Raw genomic sequence first — 19,336 nt, 5'->3', positions numbered from 1 at the left:
CGACTCTAAAGTTCTTTCCAAGACATGAGAGTGAATAAATGATGACAGAATTGTTATTTTATGATGACAATTATCTTACCGTTGGGATGCAGAGCTTGCTGAGTGGGTTTCCGTCCAGCAGGTAAGACCCGTTGAACGTCACATACTCGTCATAGTACTGTGGAGCTTGAGGGATGACACTACAAAGTACTTTCCTCTTCTCCTCGATCTTCTTACGAATGTGCAAGTACTCGTAATACGGGTTGGCTCGCTCCGTCTGGTAAGGCTGGATCTCCTCGAGTTTCAGTGAGTCTACAATTGCGGCCAAGGACTGTTGAGTCTTCTCCCTGACCTGCTGAGTGGTGAGGTCCGATTGTGCTGTAGCAGGAACCCTTGAGATCTTTCGCTTCCTCGGATGGGTAACCTGCATATCGGCTTCTTCATCGAGGTCTTGGACTTTGGCCCTGGCACCAGTGTCAGAATCTCTCTCCGTGACGGACAATGGAGAGGAGCTTCCTGAGGATCCTTCGCTAGATGTCTCTGCCTGAGAATCGTGCTGGACGTCGGTACTGTTATCGCTCTGTTCTCCGCTAGCTGGGATGTCAGATTGGGCAGGCTTCTCTTCAACAGCAATCTGATCCGATCTTTCAGTAAGAGCTTGGGTTGTTTCACCTTCTGAGGACAACACCATGGCGCCATTTGTCTCTGGGATTCGGTTCTTGTCTGAAGCCTCTTCAGACGACTCCATGGGCTCCACAGGAAGCCTCTCTTGACTGGTGCAATTTGTCACTGAAGCTGCATCTTGTTCGTGTTTCTCTGGTAGAGCGTCAACCGTACTCAATGGCTCGGTGGACAACCTGGATGTAGCTTCTTCTTGTTTACTCGTGTCCTTCTTCAGATCTTCTTGGAGCAGTGCTTTAGCAGTTTCCTCAGATCTACATGAATCAACAGATGTACTTGGAGTGCTTGTCCAATCTGCTGGGATGACGCTTTCCCCACTTTTGTCTGTTTTGTTTTCAGCAACAACATTTTGTTCTTGCTTCAAAGAAATGTCTTCCCTCAAACTCTGCTCACTTCTTGAATTGAGGACGGTTTCCATCTGCTGGCTTCCTGAATGCACAGGTGCACTGTTGTCGGATGAAATTTGTGTCTGAGAAGGTTGAAACGATGCAGGTGTTGAAACAACATCTAACAGAGGATCCTTGTTGGAGCCCTCTGGGATTGTTATACCAGGGACATCACTTTGATCTACATGAGTACCAGACCTGTTCTGCTCTGTATGGGTCTGAACCACATTGTTAGCCTGCGTAAGGTTAGCCGGTTGACTACCGAGGTCTTTAACACTAGACTCATGCAAGCAGGATGAAGGTTGACCTTGACAAGCAGGTGTAACTTCTTCGCCCTCGTTGCTTTCGCCATTAGGAAGAGTACTGTACGTCTCTTGGACAGGGGCTGCGCTAATCTCTGCCGAATGAACGGCAGTTTGCTCATTGCTTGGTTGTGACACAACACCAATTCTTTGGGACTCTTCATTCGGTCTCGTTTCAGCTGGTGGAGCCTTGGCTTCTTCATCTAGAATAGCCCTTAAGCACGGCGACGCGTGCCTGATCAATAACGGCGTACGATTGCAAGAAGCTGTATCGGGAAGACCGCTTGTATCCTTATCGTGAACCATAGGTGACCTGGAGGACTGCAAGATGAGGGATGCCTGGAGGCAAGGTGGCTGGGAGTCTGAAGCTTCCATGTTAAGATCCGACTCGTCTTCAGTCAGTCTGGGTGTTAGCATAGTGGTTTGACAAGAATCTTCTGAACTTGCTACAGAGATCATGGATACGGATCTTGACATAAGACCAGACCTTTCACTCTCTGGTCTCGGAGATCGACTGTTTTCGATCACTGGACCATTCTTGCCAAGAGTCGAGAGATTTTTTGCATCCAGAGAGACCGTTCTTCCACCCGTGGCATCTTTTAAGATCTTCTCACGGTGGCCGTCCGAGACATCCGAACTCTTGGAGCGTGTTAGTTCCTTGTTCAAACAGGGTTCGCTGGATGAAGAGGATGTTTTTGTATTCGTTTTTTCCTTGCTTTTCTGTTTTCCCAGGTCGACTCCTGGACGCTGCTTCAGGCGTTCTCTTTCCTTCTGTTTGATTTTCTCTAAGTGCTTCTTGTGCCACTGTTCAATTTCTTGATCTTTGAGACTGAGCATGCGTTCAAAGCTGGTCTTCATGAGGTCATCATTTACCAACCTCTTCTCTTTGCGGTGTGTGTCCTTCAGAGTGGGTGCACCTTTAGATTTGAATTCCGCTTCATTCGGTTTGGTCTTGCTAAGTTTGCCATCTTTGTTCAGCTGTGACCGGTCTTTGTCCTTTTCCTTGTGTCGATCTCGCTCGCGGTGTCTTTCAGACTCCCTATCCCTCTCTCTTCTCTCCTTGTCTTTCTCTATAGACTTTGTTACCTCTTCTTTCGATTTAGACGAGATGACTTTATTGTTTTCACAAATGTAGCCTTTCTTCTCTTCCAGTAACAACTTGAGATTGGAGTAGGATGAGGAAGAGGGGTTGGTCTCCTTCGATTTCTCTTTCTTCCTCTTATCAGAATCTTTTTCTCCTTCTTTATCCTTAGTGCGGTCAGATTTGCCATTATCTGTGGTTTTCTCTGGGGCTTTCACTTTCTTTTCCGAACTTGTTTTATCTTTATCTCTGTGGTCACTAGAAGAATGCTCTTTCTCGGATCGTTTGTCCTTGTTCTTCTTGTTTTCTTCATGCTTCTTCATCGCAGACACGGCTTTAAGCTTTTCACTCTCTTTATGGTTCTTGTCATTGGGCGAATGTGAACTGCTTGTTAATTTCTCCTTCTCTTTCCATCGATCTGTGGAGTTGTGCAGCTCAGGTTTCTCAGCTAAATGCTCAGATTTGACTTTCTTATCTTTATCTGCAAGCTTTTTATCAGACTTCTCAGCCTCACGATCTTTTGTTGGCTGCCGCTTGTCATTTTTCTCTCGGGTGTTCTTCTCTGCAGACCCCAGAGGATCTTGGTCAGCTGAATTCCCAGTGATTGGTTTATCATCGGTTTCTTCTTTCACACCTGAACTGTGCTGTGAACCCTCGTGCATGCGTCCAGAGCCAAGACCTTCAGTTCGGTCATCAAGTTCATCTCCTTTTCCCTCTCTTCCTCGCTCGTCTTTAAGGGGCATCTCTTTTTTCTCTTTTTTAATACCTTTGTCCTTTTCTCTCTCCTCTTTCGGCCTCCTGTCCTTGCTGCTGCTACTGCTAGAATGTTTATCTTTCGACGCCCCTCTTTCCTCTTTAGCGGGTGATGATTCTAAGGATTTCAGAGGAGATTCGCCTCCAAGCATCTCGCATTTACCACCAAGCTCCTCATTCTCATCGCTCTTGAAGAAGTTCTCCTTCCAAAACTCCCGATCGAACTCCATGTTCCTGTGTCCGTCTTTGCGTGGCTCTTTCTGACGATGGCGATTTCTCTCTGCTTCATACTCCTTTCTGTACTTTTCTTTCTCCTTGTGATTTAGCTTGTGCTTCTTTACCACTTTTCCATCTTTGTCAGTCTTCCTGAAGGCCCCCTCAGAGCTGTCCATGCTGTTGCTTAGACTGCTGTCTTTGAATGGACTTGAGCTGCCGTCATCTCCATCCAAACCGAGCTCTTTGTGGTGATGCTTGCTTTTCTCCTTGTGTTTGCAGCTTTTACTGCTAGAGCCTTCCGTACAGAAGTCCGACTCAGTGTAGTGGTTGTATTTGACGCTGTCTGCCGGGCACGGTCCGTCTCCAATAGAAACACAGGTCTTAGTGTTTTCCTGTTTCAGTGGGGTTGTCTGCTTGTCAGTTTGGCTGTGGTTCAGTTTTGGGGACTTGACTACAGATAGATGAAAGAGGTGGACTGAAGTGTCATCTTTTGCACTGAAAGACATTTTAAAGGAGTCCTCTTCCCTGACACCCTTGTCAGAGTTGTCGGACACGGTTGCTGTGGTAAACAGGAGGGACTTGCTGTTCTCTTTCCCTTCCTCTCGCACTTCCTGGTTCTCTTTGTTTTTGTTTTGGCTCTTGTTCTTTTTCTTCTGTTTGCATTTTTCTTTCTGCTCTACTGGCGTGAGATTCAGACTTTCTTTCTTTGATCTACCGTCCGTTTTATGACCGTCCACGCTGACAGACCTTGTTGGGGAGCTCCGTCTTTCTGGCGGCACCTCGGCTTCATCGCTGGAACTGTCTGAGCTGCAGTACACCCGGGACGCTTTCATTTTTTTGGATTTGGACGCCAACTGCTCGCTTTTGCTGCCCTGTTTGGAAGCGTAATGATTCCCTTCTTTCTCTTCTTTCTCCTTTTGCCGTAGCTCTCGTCTTAAGATGTGTCTGTCATTAAGTGCCTTACTGAGGTCCTCCTCCTCTTCCTCGTCTTTGAATTCGTATTCGTCCAGCCCCGACATAGACGACGACGCTTTCACTGTGGTGGATTTACTGTCAGAGTCCTTTTCAGCGTCAGAGTACTCCATGTTTTCATCAACACTGGATGGATTAACAGAAGGTGGGTCCTCTGATTCTGTGACACAAAATTTTACAATGGGTTATTCAGGGATAAATACAAGTTGAGACACTTTCAGGTCACACATACTGTTAAAGGGGTCATACTGGATGGCTTAAACGAACATTATTGTGTGTATTTGGTGTAATATAGTGTGTTTACGCAGTTTATGGTTAAAAAACACACTAGTTTTCACATTCCGTGCATTACTGTTGCTCCTATGTGCCCTGCCTTTCTGAAACGCCTTGATTTTTAACAAAGCTTATCTCTAGGAGATATAATAAAGCGACACGGAGTTAGCTTTCACTGTTATGCTGATGATACTCAACTTTATATTTCCTCGAAGCCTCATGAAACACAGCAGTTCCATCGAATAATGGAATGCATAGTCGATATAAAAAACTGGATGAGTAACAACTTTTTATTACTGAACTCGGACAAAACGGAAGTGTTACTTATTGGACCGAAAACTGCTATAAGTAACAACCAAGAATACTGTTTAACTATTGACGGATGTTCCATAAAACCCTCGTCGTCAGCAAAGAATCTTGGCGTTCTATTCGATAGTAATCTGTCATTTGAGAGCCACGTCGCCAACACCTGTAAAATTGCGTTTTTCCATCTTAAGAATATATCTAAACTACGTCATATGCTGTCAATCTCAGATGCAGAGAAGTTAATTCATGCATTCATGACATCAAGACTAGATTACTGTAATGCACTGTTAGGTGGTTGCCCTGCAGGCTTATTACAAAAACTCCAATTGGTCCAAAACGCGGCAGCTCGAGTTCTTACACGTACAAAAAAGTATGAACATATTAGCCCGGTTCTGTCAACCTTGCACTGGTTACCTATAAAGCATCGCGTTAACTTTAAAATCTTGCTTATTACCTATAAAGCCCTACATGGTTTAGCTCCTCAGTACTTGATGAACTCCTTTGTATTACAGTCCTTCACGTGCATTAGCTCTCAGGCGTCCTGTCAGTTGGTAATACCTAGAATTTCAAAATCAAGTGCAGGTGGTAGATCCTTTTCCTATCTAGCGCCTAAACTTTGGAATAGTCTTCCCTGCACTGTCCGGGAGGCAGACACACTCTGTCAGTTTAAATCTAGACTAAAGACGCATCTTTTTAATCTTGCATACACTACTCTTCCATAATATAAATCTTCTGAGGGTTTAGGTGCATTAGTTAGATCAACCGGAACCAAAAACACAACTGATGTACTTGTTGCATCAAAGAGTACAGAACAGTACTCTACTCTCAGCCAGTCTTGTCTCATTGTTCCAAGGTTACCACAGCGAGCAGGATGCAGTTCATGGCCTGACCTGATGGTAGAGGGAGAATGGGAAGTGGGGACCTGACAAGAGCTGAGATGATAGAGCTGGATAAAGAAGGACGCGGTCTCTTGACATGTCTTCACCACAAAACTTCAAATGCTATTAGATTATTAATGATAATCTTAAACTAAATTTATTTTATTATTAAGTTTATTTATTTTATTTAGCCTTGTTGTGCAAGTTCTCTGGAGCTTGTGCAGAGGCAGCAGCTTTTGCCAGAGGGGAACTGGAATCCCCTGGTTGGGCCTGGGTTCTCCTGAGGTTTTTTTTCTCGATTAGAGTTTTGGGTTCCTCGCCACCGTTTGCATACTGTTTTTGCACTATCTGCCTGACCGGGGGGGCTGCTTTAGAATCTTAAAGTTTTACTTAATTAATATTGCATATAGGAATTTATAGTCTGTTATATTTGACCTGTGCTTCTCTCTCCTTTATCCTAAATGTGTGCTCTCACTGAGCGTGTGTGTGTGTGCGTACTTGTCTGTGTACGTACGTGTGTGTGTGTGTGTTGTGTGTGTGTGTGTGTCTCTGTGTCTGTGTGTGTTGGTGCGTGTTGTGTGTGTGGAGTGTTTTGTGTGTGGGTGTGTCTGTCTTCTGTGTTTCCAACCTTTTCTTGTTTTTGCAGGTACAACTTTGATTGTTTTGCTTGTAGTCAATGTGTCTCCTGTACAGCTGCTTTGTAACAATGAAAATTGTAAAAGCGCTATATAAATAAAGTTGAGTTGAGTTGAGTTGAGTTATGAAAAGCGCTGTGTGCTCTGATTGGCCAGCTACACAGTGCATTGTGATTGGCCGAATACCTCAAGCATGTGGTGCCCCTTACCATATTCGGAACATCAGCCTTCAAAGCATATTGTCAGCTGATAATGTCACCGGTGCCGTGTGAGTTCAAGCCCGAATATGATCCAGAAAATGCATTTGACCAAGCGGATTAATCAACTTTGCCAGCAGAGCATAACAGATCAGTAAGGTTTTATTTTTAAAAATTATTAGGATGAACAATTAGCTAACTATAGCAACTTCTTGAGCAGCCATTGTCTCTCTACGCAACGAGACAATGTAAAAAAACATATTATAAACGAGGCATTTGTTGCATCCAGCGGGGACATAGTTACTGAATATAATGACTTATATTTACTTTTTTCGTTTAGCATCACGCTGCAGGGGAGAACAGCCAGAGGATACGAGGCTGAATCCAGCTCCCGATACATTCAGCCTCGTAAATATAAAACCATTTCTGCATTTGTGATTGTAGGACTGACAAAAATCTTACGTTTGAATAGTCCAGTGTTTCCCCTACCATTACCTTAGGGGGGCGCCCCGCCTCTCCAACGGCACCTCCCGCCCCCCTTGAAGGTCAAGTTAATTAAATTTTTTAAGTAGCGTTAGATCACAAGAGAAGTCATTTAAGGTTACCTTTCCTATATAACATGTCTATACCTTGTTCTCGTACTAGACAAACTAAATAGCATTATGTTATTAAACTTATTTACATGGCGGCATGTCATTTCTGTTAGAACGTGGTCGCGCCTTTACAATTCTCCTCTGCTCTCCGTATCGAGTTCCGACAAGAAAGCGCACGCACACACACACAGACACGTGCGCGCACATACACAGGTAAGCACACTTTCACCAGCGGACAGAGAGTGCGTGTGGGAAAATATGTCGCGTCAACCACCTGAAAAGCAGATAAAAAATTGCGTTTTTAAACGCTCCCAAGGTGGTGAAAATACGCATGCCCTGCCCCTGACAAGCAACAGTCCAGTAACCACCATATGACAGGTTTTCACCCAGCTTATCCTTCGTTCCATCCGGACCGCAAGACATAATGAACCATTAAAAAAGTCAGACTATTTCTGTGGTTTATATTGAGCAGCGGCGCGCGTCTACATAACTGAGTTGTACACATCACGCGCACTCGGGGACATTTATGTTGATTATATTTTGCCGCTATATCCTCTAATAACTTTATTTAGTGCCAAACGTGCTTCATTTTAACCTTTTCCGCTCCATGAGCGCTGCTTATCCCGCCAAAGACACCAAGAGCAGGTAAATAAATGGACACTTTTTCTGTAACGCTTAAGTAAACGAAAATGCAGCAGTAATAAAGTATTTTTAGCTGTCAGTCAGTTTACTGTTTGCTATATAGGTTTGTGACAGATTATAAAACATAGCGTCTTGTATCTACATATAGCATTTATGATATTAATAGCATAAATAATCAGCATGTTAAGAGCATTTCATTGTGAATCATTTTTTAATTGGAAAGAATATTTAGAATCAGTTCTAGTAAGAATGGCATGGATCATGATATATTTATTTCAGTTGTTACAGTTTGTTGTCAGTAGTTTTTTTTAATATTAAAATAGACCACTGGGACTTCGCTTCAGCACCAGATCCTACAACACATTTTCTCAGTTACCAGACCTTCTATGTCTCAAACAGACTGTGGCTATCAGAAAATAAAGTAAATGGCCTCATAAAACATTAGATTGATTTAACATTATTTATTACTATATAAAAAAGTATTGTCCGGACCTCCGCCGCAAAAAAATATAGAGACCACAGTTTGGTGGTTCCATCGTTTGGAAGACCCAACTAAGTAGTTTTTCTTTTGTAATGAAACACACAGCATCTCCACGACATGGCGGCAGCAACAACAACAACACTACAGCGGGAATAGACACGCCTTCTTTCTCTGCGTATACGTTTTGGGCGGTGTTCTTCAACGCTTCTCACAAACTGATGTAGAAATGTGGGGGCGTGTTTAAACGAGGCGTTTTAGGCAGGTTTGGATGAGCCTCCGATTTTAAATAAAACATCTCTTTTGGTTTGAGACTTTAATTTTTGAAATTTTACGTATCTAATATATGCATGAACAAATTGTAAAACTCTGAAGATACAGGAAAACAAGAAATCATATCATATGACTCATTTAATGTTGTATTTAACCAAGAGTCTAAAACACCAAAAGACCAAAATAACAGTGCTGAAAAACAGGGTTGCACGGTGTACCTATATCATCGCAATGCTAAAGCTTCATAATACTCACAATGCTGCTCCATTTTTATAAACGGTAGTATCGTAGTGCCGTAAGTAATGTTGCATATGCGCATTAACGTTCATTTGAACACTTACATCTACACTTTTGCTGTGTTTCTCTACTAAATGAATCCGTGTTTGACAAGATAACGATTCAGTGAGTCATTCATCAAGACACTTGCTTCAATTCTTAAATAAATCAGTGGTTTTGAACGAATTGGTTAAATGATTTACTGACTCAGTAAAAAATTGCCTCGCTGTATTAAATTAGTGTAGTGTTAAACGTGTATTATTAAAGTAGACTACAGTATTTGCTACAATTTATCCAATTACTATAGTAAATACTACATAATATTGTAGTGAACAGTAAAATACTGTTTACTATAGTAAATACAAAATGTTTCATTTAGATCTGTGTATTAAGGAAATTTGGTTCTATTTGTAGATTTTAATTATAAACATGCAACAGCATTTTGATACTACTTCGTACAATGATTCTTTAGCTGGTCTAGTATCGTAAGATACGTTTATGGTACCGTGACAACCCTACTGATGAATACTCCGTACCTGAGGAGCTCTCCTCTGGGTCTGACAGTGGGATCTCTCCCTTTAGTAACTGCTCAAGTTCCTGAGAATCAGCCACATCGACAGGTCTCTCTCCTCTCTTGTTGAGCTGGAAGGCATTGCCTCCATGTCGCAAGAGCAGCTTCACAATCTGTGAACGTTTGGAAAGACATGTCACGAGGATAACAAACATAACTGATGTAAAAACAAGCATGCAAATAGCGCATAACACCTAAGGGTAAAGGGGCTAAAAAAATCTCATTTAAAATGTTTTAAAACAAGGAACTCAAGGTTACATTTTGTAACAAAAAATTGTAAAAAGCTTTTATTCCATCTTGGATTAATACAGTTAAGAAGAGCTAACACGCCTTCGCTTTTGAATTTAACCTTGAGGGCCTCGGTTAAAAACTTTTTTCATAACATACTGCATCTAAAAAATCCAAAAAAGTTTGAAAAGTTCTCGTCATTATACACTATTCAGAAAGTACAGCAAAGCAGCTAAGAATGTAAGTCGCATCACAGTTACGTAAACAAACAGTATTTTATAAATCATTTTTATTTTGATCGATAATTGTCACAATACATAACTCTTCAGCCATGTAATACAGTTTATTATTTCAACTGTAAGTTATTTACACTCCACGTTGTTAACCATATAACCTTAAGCACCAATAACTTATTTCAATGCACATTCTTTTTCAATTAAATTCTACCGATTTAAAGCGATGCATCATTTTTGATTCGACCATTTTTGATGTTAGCGTGAAACTCACATCTTTGTGTCCGCTGCTGGAGGCGTCATGAAGCGGCGTGTCATCGTCCAATCCCTGCGTGTTCACTTCCGCTCCTGCACCAATCAGAACCTTCGCTACATCATAGTAACCAAGGTTACACGCTTCATGGAGAGGCGTCCAACCTGGAGGACAAAAACAAATCCCGTATGAGGCTGAGTTTATGGGACTCGACAACTGGAAAATATGAAATATGTTAAATAAACATCAATCAGTAAAGCATGGGTTTTATTTACATATTGATAAAATGTTTATCTTGAAGTCACTTTGGACAAAAGCGCATGCCAAAATGCATAAAAAAATACAGAGGGTAATAATGGTGACATCACAACCATTTAAGCTGATAGAAACTTTTGCTCGTACAATAAGTTTAAGTCATTTTAAAAATGAGAAATAAAATAACAAAAATAATAAATGAAATAAAAGATTACACAATAGGAATATGTGATGCGTCAGATCTAAGATCTGTGATGTTTTTGTTGAGAAATTTTATAAGCGGGTCTTATAAATGTTGCTCGAGCACTCACACACAGTCTTACCTGCGAAATCTTTGACATTAACATCCGCGCCGAGGCCGATAAGCTCCTTCACCTGTTTGACGTCGCCCCTGATGGCGGCCATATGCAGGGCCGTCTCGCCTCTCTCGTTGCGTTTGTTGACTTTGTCCTTCTGTCGGGTGGATGAGCTGCTAGGGATCTTTTTCTGTACTGCTGGAGATTGAGAGGGATGGCTCGGCGTGGTATCTGAGATCAGATTAACAAGAACGCCAAGGTCATTAGATTTATCTAAAGAGTGTGTGATCTGACTAGACTACAGAGGAGGGGAGTGCTCGGATTAAACCATATCGCAAGATTACATCATAACTCACCGAGCATCAAGAAACGGGACACTACATGCGAGATGTTATCGTATAATAATATTAACGGTGACAAAATCTCTACAAATCTTGAGGTCTTTTTAACAATATTTGTTAAGAAAAAAGTGAACACTAATATTTTCTTTACCTGGACTGTTGTCTCTCGCTGTCATCTGCATGAGAAGAGCCATCTGCTTGCGCTCAGATAAAGGGTAGCCGAACAAAATGTTGACAGGTGTGGACTTCTTACCGCACGACTCCTTCTTAACTTTCTTCTTATCTGGACCATCTTTGTCTGCAGCAAACGAGACAAACGAGCTCATGAGCTTTATTTATTTTCACGATTCTTCAAAGAAATAGCAAAAGGTGAAAATCAGAGAGGGAACCGATGCCAGCCTCACAGAGACATGCATTATCCATCTTAACCCGTTACCCGTGAGTCTTGCGAAAAACATGCGATTAAAAATAACGCAGCAGATAACCCCGGAAAGTGTTCGTACATCTTGACAACAAATGGTACAAAAACATTGAGTATCGAATAAGATTCCTGAAGTGCATTTGTACAAATCCCTGCAAAAGCGACTGTCTCTTAGCATGATGCAAACAGACGAGGTGATGTGGCAGCAGTTAGTTTACGCTTCTGTAAACAAACCTCACTTCAGCCAGTTTTTTATTTTAAAGACAGATATGGAAATGAATCCAGTGGCCATGCGGGCGGTGACGGGTCTGGGTCGGTTTCGGTGCGACACAGCAAGGGTTTGCTGCGGGCCGGATTTAGCGGAGGCAGTTACCTGCGTATATCCTGCAGGGAGGAAGTAATCTTTCTCCCCACGCATCACTCGACTGCCCCGGGTCAGAGTCATCTACAGTGCAAAAGCAGGGGGGGGGTTGGGAGTCAGGGTTCGAGAAGGGGGAGAGCAGAGCACTGATTATACCCACAGGCTCCGCCCCTTAAATCATAACAGCGTTCAAAGGCTTCGGCATACAGGTGACATCACACAGACCATTCCACCCCATTTGAGGGCAGACCCTGCCCACCAATCCCAGAATACAACATTGGGTCAAAAAAGTGTCTCCCCTCTTCTGACATGTTTCTAGATTCAGGATATAACAGGATTACACAGATAATATTATATGGTGTTCTGATCAGTTCTTATCATTCAGTTGTATTTTTACAAGTCTCAGATCTGAGTACTTACAGGTTAAATATGCACGGCTCAAAAGTAAAATAAAATTTGTGTACCCGTTACAAAAAGTTGGGTAATCTCCAGGTTGACTAAAAAGACGCTGTGAGTTTTGTTGGCTAATCTATAAATTATAAACACAAAGTGTGAACATTTTCTGCAACACACAAATGTGTTTACAAACAATAACAATCATTGATTAAATGACATTATACATTATTTTGAATGGCCATAACTGTAGGGTACTGTATGACAGTAGCCTAACAAACACATGTAAGCGTCATTTTAGATTTTGTAATAAACCATAAAAATTTTCATTTTTTCAATGTTTCTAAAAGTTTGCTTGTTAATGCAGTTAGTAACTTTGGTTGACTTCATTGATAACATTATTCTATAGTTTTGCTTTAGTTCCAGAACATTTGTCGTCTCTTCATTTAATAAGTCACAATGTGTTCAATAACATTCGTGTTATCAAGAATCATAAACTACTCTTATATTCTTAAAGGGACAGTTCACCCAAAAATGAAAATTCTGTCATTTTTTACTGGTCCTCATGTCATTTTAAACCTGTACGAGTTTCTTCTGCAGAACACAAAAGAAGATATTTTGAAGAACGCTAGTAACCAAACTAACGGGTCCCCTTTAAATTCCATTGTATGAACACAAAACCACATTTCTCAAAATATTTTCTTTTGTGTTTCACAGTAACGTATGACAAAAATGCATTTTGTGTGAACTAGCACTTGAAGCTTTAATACATTTTTCCTCGAACGAAGAAGACATGAACTTGAGACGTACGACCATACTATGACTATTTATATTCACATGCATAAATGTACTTACATATATTCACCATCATTGCCTGCGCACTTCAATGACACCCAAATTCTAAGCATGTTTATGATTTTGAGGCTAGCTCAACTGTTACATAACTTGCATAAAAAAAGCTGGCTGGTACAGCCTGTCTAACAAAAACATGTGGAGCAAAATGACCATAAGGGGGAGACAATGAGGCACGGATGAAGATCTCCAAGACTAAATATAAAACTGACCAGTGTCAGAGTCTCGCTCCTCGTTCCTCTGCGGGCTAACAGTGAAGGAGAGCTTCCGTTTCATGGAAGACTTTGACTTCCCGTCTTTCCCCATGATTTCACTCCGATCCAGCTTAGGAGTTTTGGTGAACGGAGAGATTTTCTCTTTACTCTGAGAAAATAAAAGAAACCATAAGAGTCAAAAATATTTTTTCATTGATGTTATTATTATTACTATTATTACATTATTCTTACTATTATTATGATTATTGATATTATCAGTCAAAACGTTTAGCGTTACTGAGTATTCATGTACACATATAATAAACAGCTAAAGCAACTATGTACTCCCTTAAAAATAACTCATTTATGTTGATCCAAAGAATATTTGAGTATTTCAATTTATTGGTTTAATAGAATACACATGTGGAAAAATTCAACATGGTTTTGTATATTATACTTATTTTGGCTCTTAAGACAAAATGTTCCTTCATTTGTAAGTTGCTTTGGATAAAAGCATCTGATAAATGAAATATAATATGTCTAACTAAACTGCATTCGTTCAAGCTCATTTTTAGTGTCTTGACACTGGGAAAAATATTATGCAACTCAATTTTTACAGGAAAGACAAAATCTTAGAATAAGTGTTTAAAAATATTGCAGGGGAGATTTTTGCATTATTTCACCATGCAAATGCTTTACTTCTAAAATATAAAAAAAGGTTTATTGGAAAATAAAAAGGAAATATTGCTTGAATGCTATTAAACTATTAACATGTTTAACAGTTCTCCTGTGTCTTCATCATCACCATCCTGTCGGTTTTTTGTAATAATTTTACAATTTTGACAGTTTTCCTAATGCCCATTCAATGCTTATTCATCTTTTAACAGTCACAGAGTTCATAAGCCACGTCACCTTCTTCCCGGCAGTCTTCTCCACCATGGCTCCATCGCGGTCTGATCCCGGTTTGGCCATGGTGCATCTTCTGACTAGCTGTAGCAGCTACGGCTCACGGCTTTCATCATGGGACTGAAACAAGAACATACAACTGAGTGTGAAAAACTGCTGTCCAAACACCACTGCTTCAATATCAAATATTTATTAGAAATGTAAAATAGTCCAATTAGTCAGACTATTTTCTACTTATATGCATTGAAGATAAGTTATACACTGTTGGACAAAATTAAAAGGTCAACTTGTATTTAGTTAAATAATAATGATGCTAAATTATAAAGCGCTTCTCGAGCACATAATAATATCCACTGCAGATCCGATACATTCCCCCAAGACATGAAAACAGAAAAATTGCAAGAAAAACCCAAAGCTTGACAGCATTGTCGAGAACATCTCATGCGGGCCGCCAGAGATCCTTCAACTCAAAGGTTTAATACACGCTCAGGTCCAAAAATACATTAAAGACCATCTGTCAAAGCTGAAGTCACGGTGAGGAGGTGAAACATCTGTGAGCCAGAAACAATCCATCGCCACAAAAAATGTATCTCAGAAACCGTTTGGACATATCGATCATATTTTCTGGCCCTGTATGTCATGTCGGTTGAAACACATTGAAAGTGTCTAGAAAGTCAAAAACATTTGCAAGAAACTTATTCTATCACGTAAATATTTAGATTTTTGTAATGATACACTTGGTTAGTGTTACAATAGTATCACAATATTTTGAACAAAATGGACCTATAATTTACATTTATTTTTTTGTCTACAACTTCATACAGAATTGACATCATTCAAGGTTTAACTGAACCTTCTGTAAGTAAATACAAAATAAAATGTGTACATAGAAAAATAAAACTTATAAATAATAATAAAAAATTAATTAATTAAATTAAATTAAATTAAGAGAGTAATTAAGAAAGTTAAACCTAAGAGAAATCTTTTTGTAGGTGTAAAGGCTCAATTCATTGAGGCAGGTCACATGATGTCAGCTCAAAAAATAGAATTAAACAGATGTTACATATCATGAAATTATTGTCATAGTTCAACAATAAAGATCGTAATTTTGGTCTTTTGTGACATATTTCATTAAAATAGATTGTTACACAACCCATTTAGGGTATAATTTATGTATTATTCAAAGCATAATCCTTTAATGATTTATCTCTATTTTGTTGCCTAAAGAAGTTGCAAAACAAATGTAAAGTCACCAGTCGAAGACCATCTGAGGCGGGCATACGGGAAAAACAAATCAACAGAGACCCACAGAACTCAACAATACCAACCTCACGCCCTCTCCCCTGATGCAAGCAGATGACACACAGCAGAGGCTCATGGGAAATAACATTTCCACGACACCTGACACCCAGTGGAACCAACCAAAACTAGCTGAGTCACTCGCTCTGAGAAAGAGGAGACAGTGATGAGAAACAAGTCTACATCATCATTATCATCCGTGTGGGAAAAAAGTGTTACAACTACACCACAAGACTTCCTGTGAAAAACTGCACAACACAACAAGCCAAAAACTACACTAGAGCCAAAGCCATTCAGAAATGTCTCTGTTTGCTGGCTAAGAAAATCAATATAAGACTGTATTGTGATTAAACATCAGATTTAAATATAACGCCAATATTTTTAATGATTTAAAACAAAATGTCATAGCCTGTACGTCCTCCTTGACTGTTTTACCAGAGCAGACATTTAAAGGGACAGCTCACCCAGAAATGAAAATTATTTCATCATTTAATTCCCTGTCATGTCATTCCAAACCCGGATTACTTTTTTCTTCTTCTGCAGAACACAAAAGAAGACATTTTGAAGAATGTTGGTAACCAAACAACACTGAACCCCATTGACTTCCATTGTATGAACATAAAACCATTTAGACATCTTTCAAAATATCTTCTTTTGTGTTGTATACAGGTTTTGAACCAGATCAGGATGAATAAATCATGACATTTTGCTCAACTGCACTGGAAGCCAAAAACGAAAAAAAAAAATACATCAGGAAACAATGTTTACTGTTAAAGGTGCACTAGTGCTCAACATTAATATTTCAATGGTTTACTGCCTCTGAACTTCTTTGTTATCCTTAAACAAAACACAAAAACTTGAAGAGATGCTAGGGTCACAGTAAAAATACACTGTCATACAATAACAGTCAAGCAGATGGAGTAGAATTATACGAACTGTCCGGTGAGGTAAATGACCGGCTCTATTCCTGCCTGTGAGACAGAGGCGACCGCTCCTCAGAAAGACAGCGAGTGGAAACACAAACAGTGCTGTAAACCCTACAGCGTGACCTCGGACTGCGGTAGAACTACTGACGCCTCTGATTTATTCTCCCATCAACGGGACAAACAGACCGCCATGTGTGCCACCACCACGTCTACAACTGCACAGAGCTCCAGAACTACCCAGTGTGAACTCTCGACCCCAGAAAAACAACAGCAAACTACAGCGATGGAGGGAAAAAACATTTACATTCACGCATTCGACAGACGCTTTTATCCAAAGTCACTTTAGTGTATTCGAGGTATACGTGTTTTTCCTGCAATCCCTGCATCAAACCTTAAATATAAAAAATAAATAAAATAATATGAATGGATGAGTATGAAATTAACAAGTCACATTTAAATCTCTTGTACAATCGGTGACCACATGACCACACACCAAGAGTGTATTAATTCTACACCCTAAAAAATATTGTGTAGACTATACAACAGTTTGCATCAATATTTTTGAGTAGGGATGCACCGATACAATTTTTTAAAGACCGAGTACGAGTACCGATATTTTTTCTGGTACTCGCCGATACCGATACCTATAACTGATGCCTGTATAATGTACAATAATGTTAATAAACCAGTATCTTACTGGTACATTTTCTTTTTTTTCTTTTGTTTTTAGGTCTACTTAAATTTAAGTACTATTTTTTATGATAAGTAGCACAATTTACTTCAGTTTACTAAAGTGAACAATATACTCTGTGGTCAAATTATAAAAAAATTAAGGGAGGTGGTGTGGTAAAATGTGAGTGTATTATAACTTGTTCAAGTCAACCGGACTTTTATTTTGACGGGACGCCGCAAAGAGCGTTTAAGTTAACCGGACTTTTATTTTGACGGATCGCAGCAAATGGTGTTTGTTTATGTGTTCGTGTCCTCGTGCAGTGAAACGCTGGCACTGAAAGCTCCACAAGCACAATGCGTTCAGTACACGCAACCGCACCACTCTTTCACACACGGTAACGCCAAACAAGCAGAATACATATTTTAATAGTATCTGAATATTTCGTTAACTGTTACGTTAGCTGTTCAGCGCTAATTTCTTGTTAGGAAATGCCTGGATTCCTCGATTCCGTCCGCGTTTTCCGCATTGCGGAAATCATAGGGCTCTATGTATGTCACGTGAGGTATCGGTCTTTGGTATCGGTGTGTCATTACGAGTACGAGTACATGAGCTTGGTATTGGGCCGATACTGGTATCGGTGCATCCCTATTTTTGAGTTGTGACTTATAACAAAATTAAGTTCATCCAACAAACTACATTGACAGATTACTTTTTTCTCTTAGACGAAATGTATTTTTAAGTAACACCAACTTAAAAATTGTTGCTCATTATTGAAATTATTAAGTTGTTCCAGCTTTTTTTTAATACTGACACTGGTTGCAAATACCCTTTTTTTATTTTATATCTCAATTTACAAAATTCTCAATAACAATTAAAAGCAAGAGCTGATTGTGCCTATAATCAGCTCTTGGAGATGCCTTTTGCACCTCCAAGGAGATGCCTTTTGAGTAAAACAGCATTTGAGGTCATTTTTCGTTGAGCCTAACCATATCCTAAGCAAATGCTCTATCCTTCAGGACAATGGTAACATCTTAAAACCACTAACATAACCAACACCCTTTTAAATGCTGTTCTCATCTTGATAAAAATCCATAAAATAACTTTGTATTTCTACATTAACTCTCATTATCCAGTACCATGCAAAGGATGATGGGAAATGGAGATCCTCAGCAATGCTATAATTTGATACAAAAAGCATCAGTCATGCACCTATCTATTACCTAATAGATAAAGTTAAATGATTGAACATGAACAAATTTATTTTACGCTTTTCAAACACTTGACACATAGAGTTTGAACTTGTTTACGTATGTTACATGGTTTGGGAGGAGTCTTGAAATCCGGAACACAATTGGTGTTGAAAAATTAAGTTATCTAGCCAATTACTTTGAGTTACTGCAACTTAAATATTGTCATAAACACGGATTTTTTTTATTAAAATTACACACAATATTAAGTTAAAGTAACTATCAACATTATTAAGTCAGCACAACTCATCAAAATAGAGTTTCACACTTAAAAGTTTTAATTACACCAAAAATTTCGATTTTTGACTTGCACCAATGCATTAAATTAAGTTGTGCCAACAGATGCCATGAATTATTTTTTAGAGTGTATATTAATATAGAATTCTATATTCTATATTAAAGCAAAAAGGTTGTAGCTGTGCAACATTGTGAATATACTATGGAAGTATTTCAATGCCATTAGTCTTTGAAGCAAAAAAGCATGTTGAATTACCACTAATCAAAAATAAATCTGTTGCATTACCAGTGCTTGCATTTTTAGAGTCTGCAATTCAATATGGTTGTATATTTAAGCTGTGAATATTTCAAATTGAAACATTTCACGCACAATTTCACCGTTAAAAAGTTCAATAATCAAAATTCGCCTTTTAAATTTCACTTAAAAAATTCAACTTGTTATAAAATACAACCTTTAATTTTCGACAGACAATTTTCAGTCCATATTATTTCGGTTTAAAAATTCGCTTCCACAAATTCAGTGGTTCAAATTCGACTTGAAATTCAAAGTTTCACATCCGGGAATCCCAGGAGAAGCAATAGAGCGCCGATTCCGCCAATGCATGATCTCTACCTGCTGCCTGACCGCTTCACCAGCAGGTGGTGCAAGTCGCTTCTGACGAAGACCAAAGCAAGAAATGCAGATACTTTTTATATGTTTGCAGCACAGTCCACTCATCTGCTCGATTA

General features: G+C 39.6%; 1 protein-coding gene across 4 annotated transcripts in view; it reads right to left on the bottom strand.

Annotated features, from left to right (window-relative positions):
* ankrd12 (ankyrin repeat domain 12) overlaps positions 1-19,336 on the bottom strand; it is a 68,658-nt gene that overhangs the window by 2,069 nt on the left and 47,253 nt on the right. For 2 of the 4 annotated variants that reach the window (XM_057333136.1, XM_057333133.1), the window contains 8 exons: positions 14,232-14,345; positions 13,338-13,488; positions 11,893-11,964; positions 11,250-11,396; positions 10,785-10,988; positions 10,228-10,370; positions 9,458-9,605; positions 80-4,530 (listed from right to left, as the gene is read on the bottom strand). In XM_057333136.1, coding sequence (XP_057189119.1) covers positions 80-4,530; positions 9,458-9,605; positions 10,228-10,370; positions 10,785-10,988; positions 11,250-11,396; positions 11,893-11,964; positions 13,338-13,488; positions 14,232-14,291 — 5,376 coding nt within the window. In that variant the 5' untranslated portion in view covers positions 14,292-14,345. Of the gene's footprint in view, positions 1-79; positions 4,531-9,457; positions 9,606-10,227; positions 10,371-10,784; positions 10,989-11,249; positions 11,397-11,892; positions 11,965-13,337; positions 13,489-14,231; positions 14,346-15,553; positions 15,671-19,336 lie in introns of all 4 variants that reach the window. The other 2 variants (XM_057333135.1, XM_057333137.1) reach the window with 2 other exon arrangements.

This window comes from Triplophysa rosa, linkage group LG5 (genome assembly GCF_024868665.1).
Source record: "Triplophysa rosa linkage group LG5, Trosa_1v2, whole genome shotgun sequence".
NCBI lineage: Eukaryota > Metazoa > Chordata > Actinopteri > Cypriniformes > Nemacheilidae > Triplophysa > Triplophysa rosa.
Note: the sequence above shows the minus strand (reverse complement) of the source record. Positions and strands in the feature narration are given on the sequence as shown.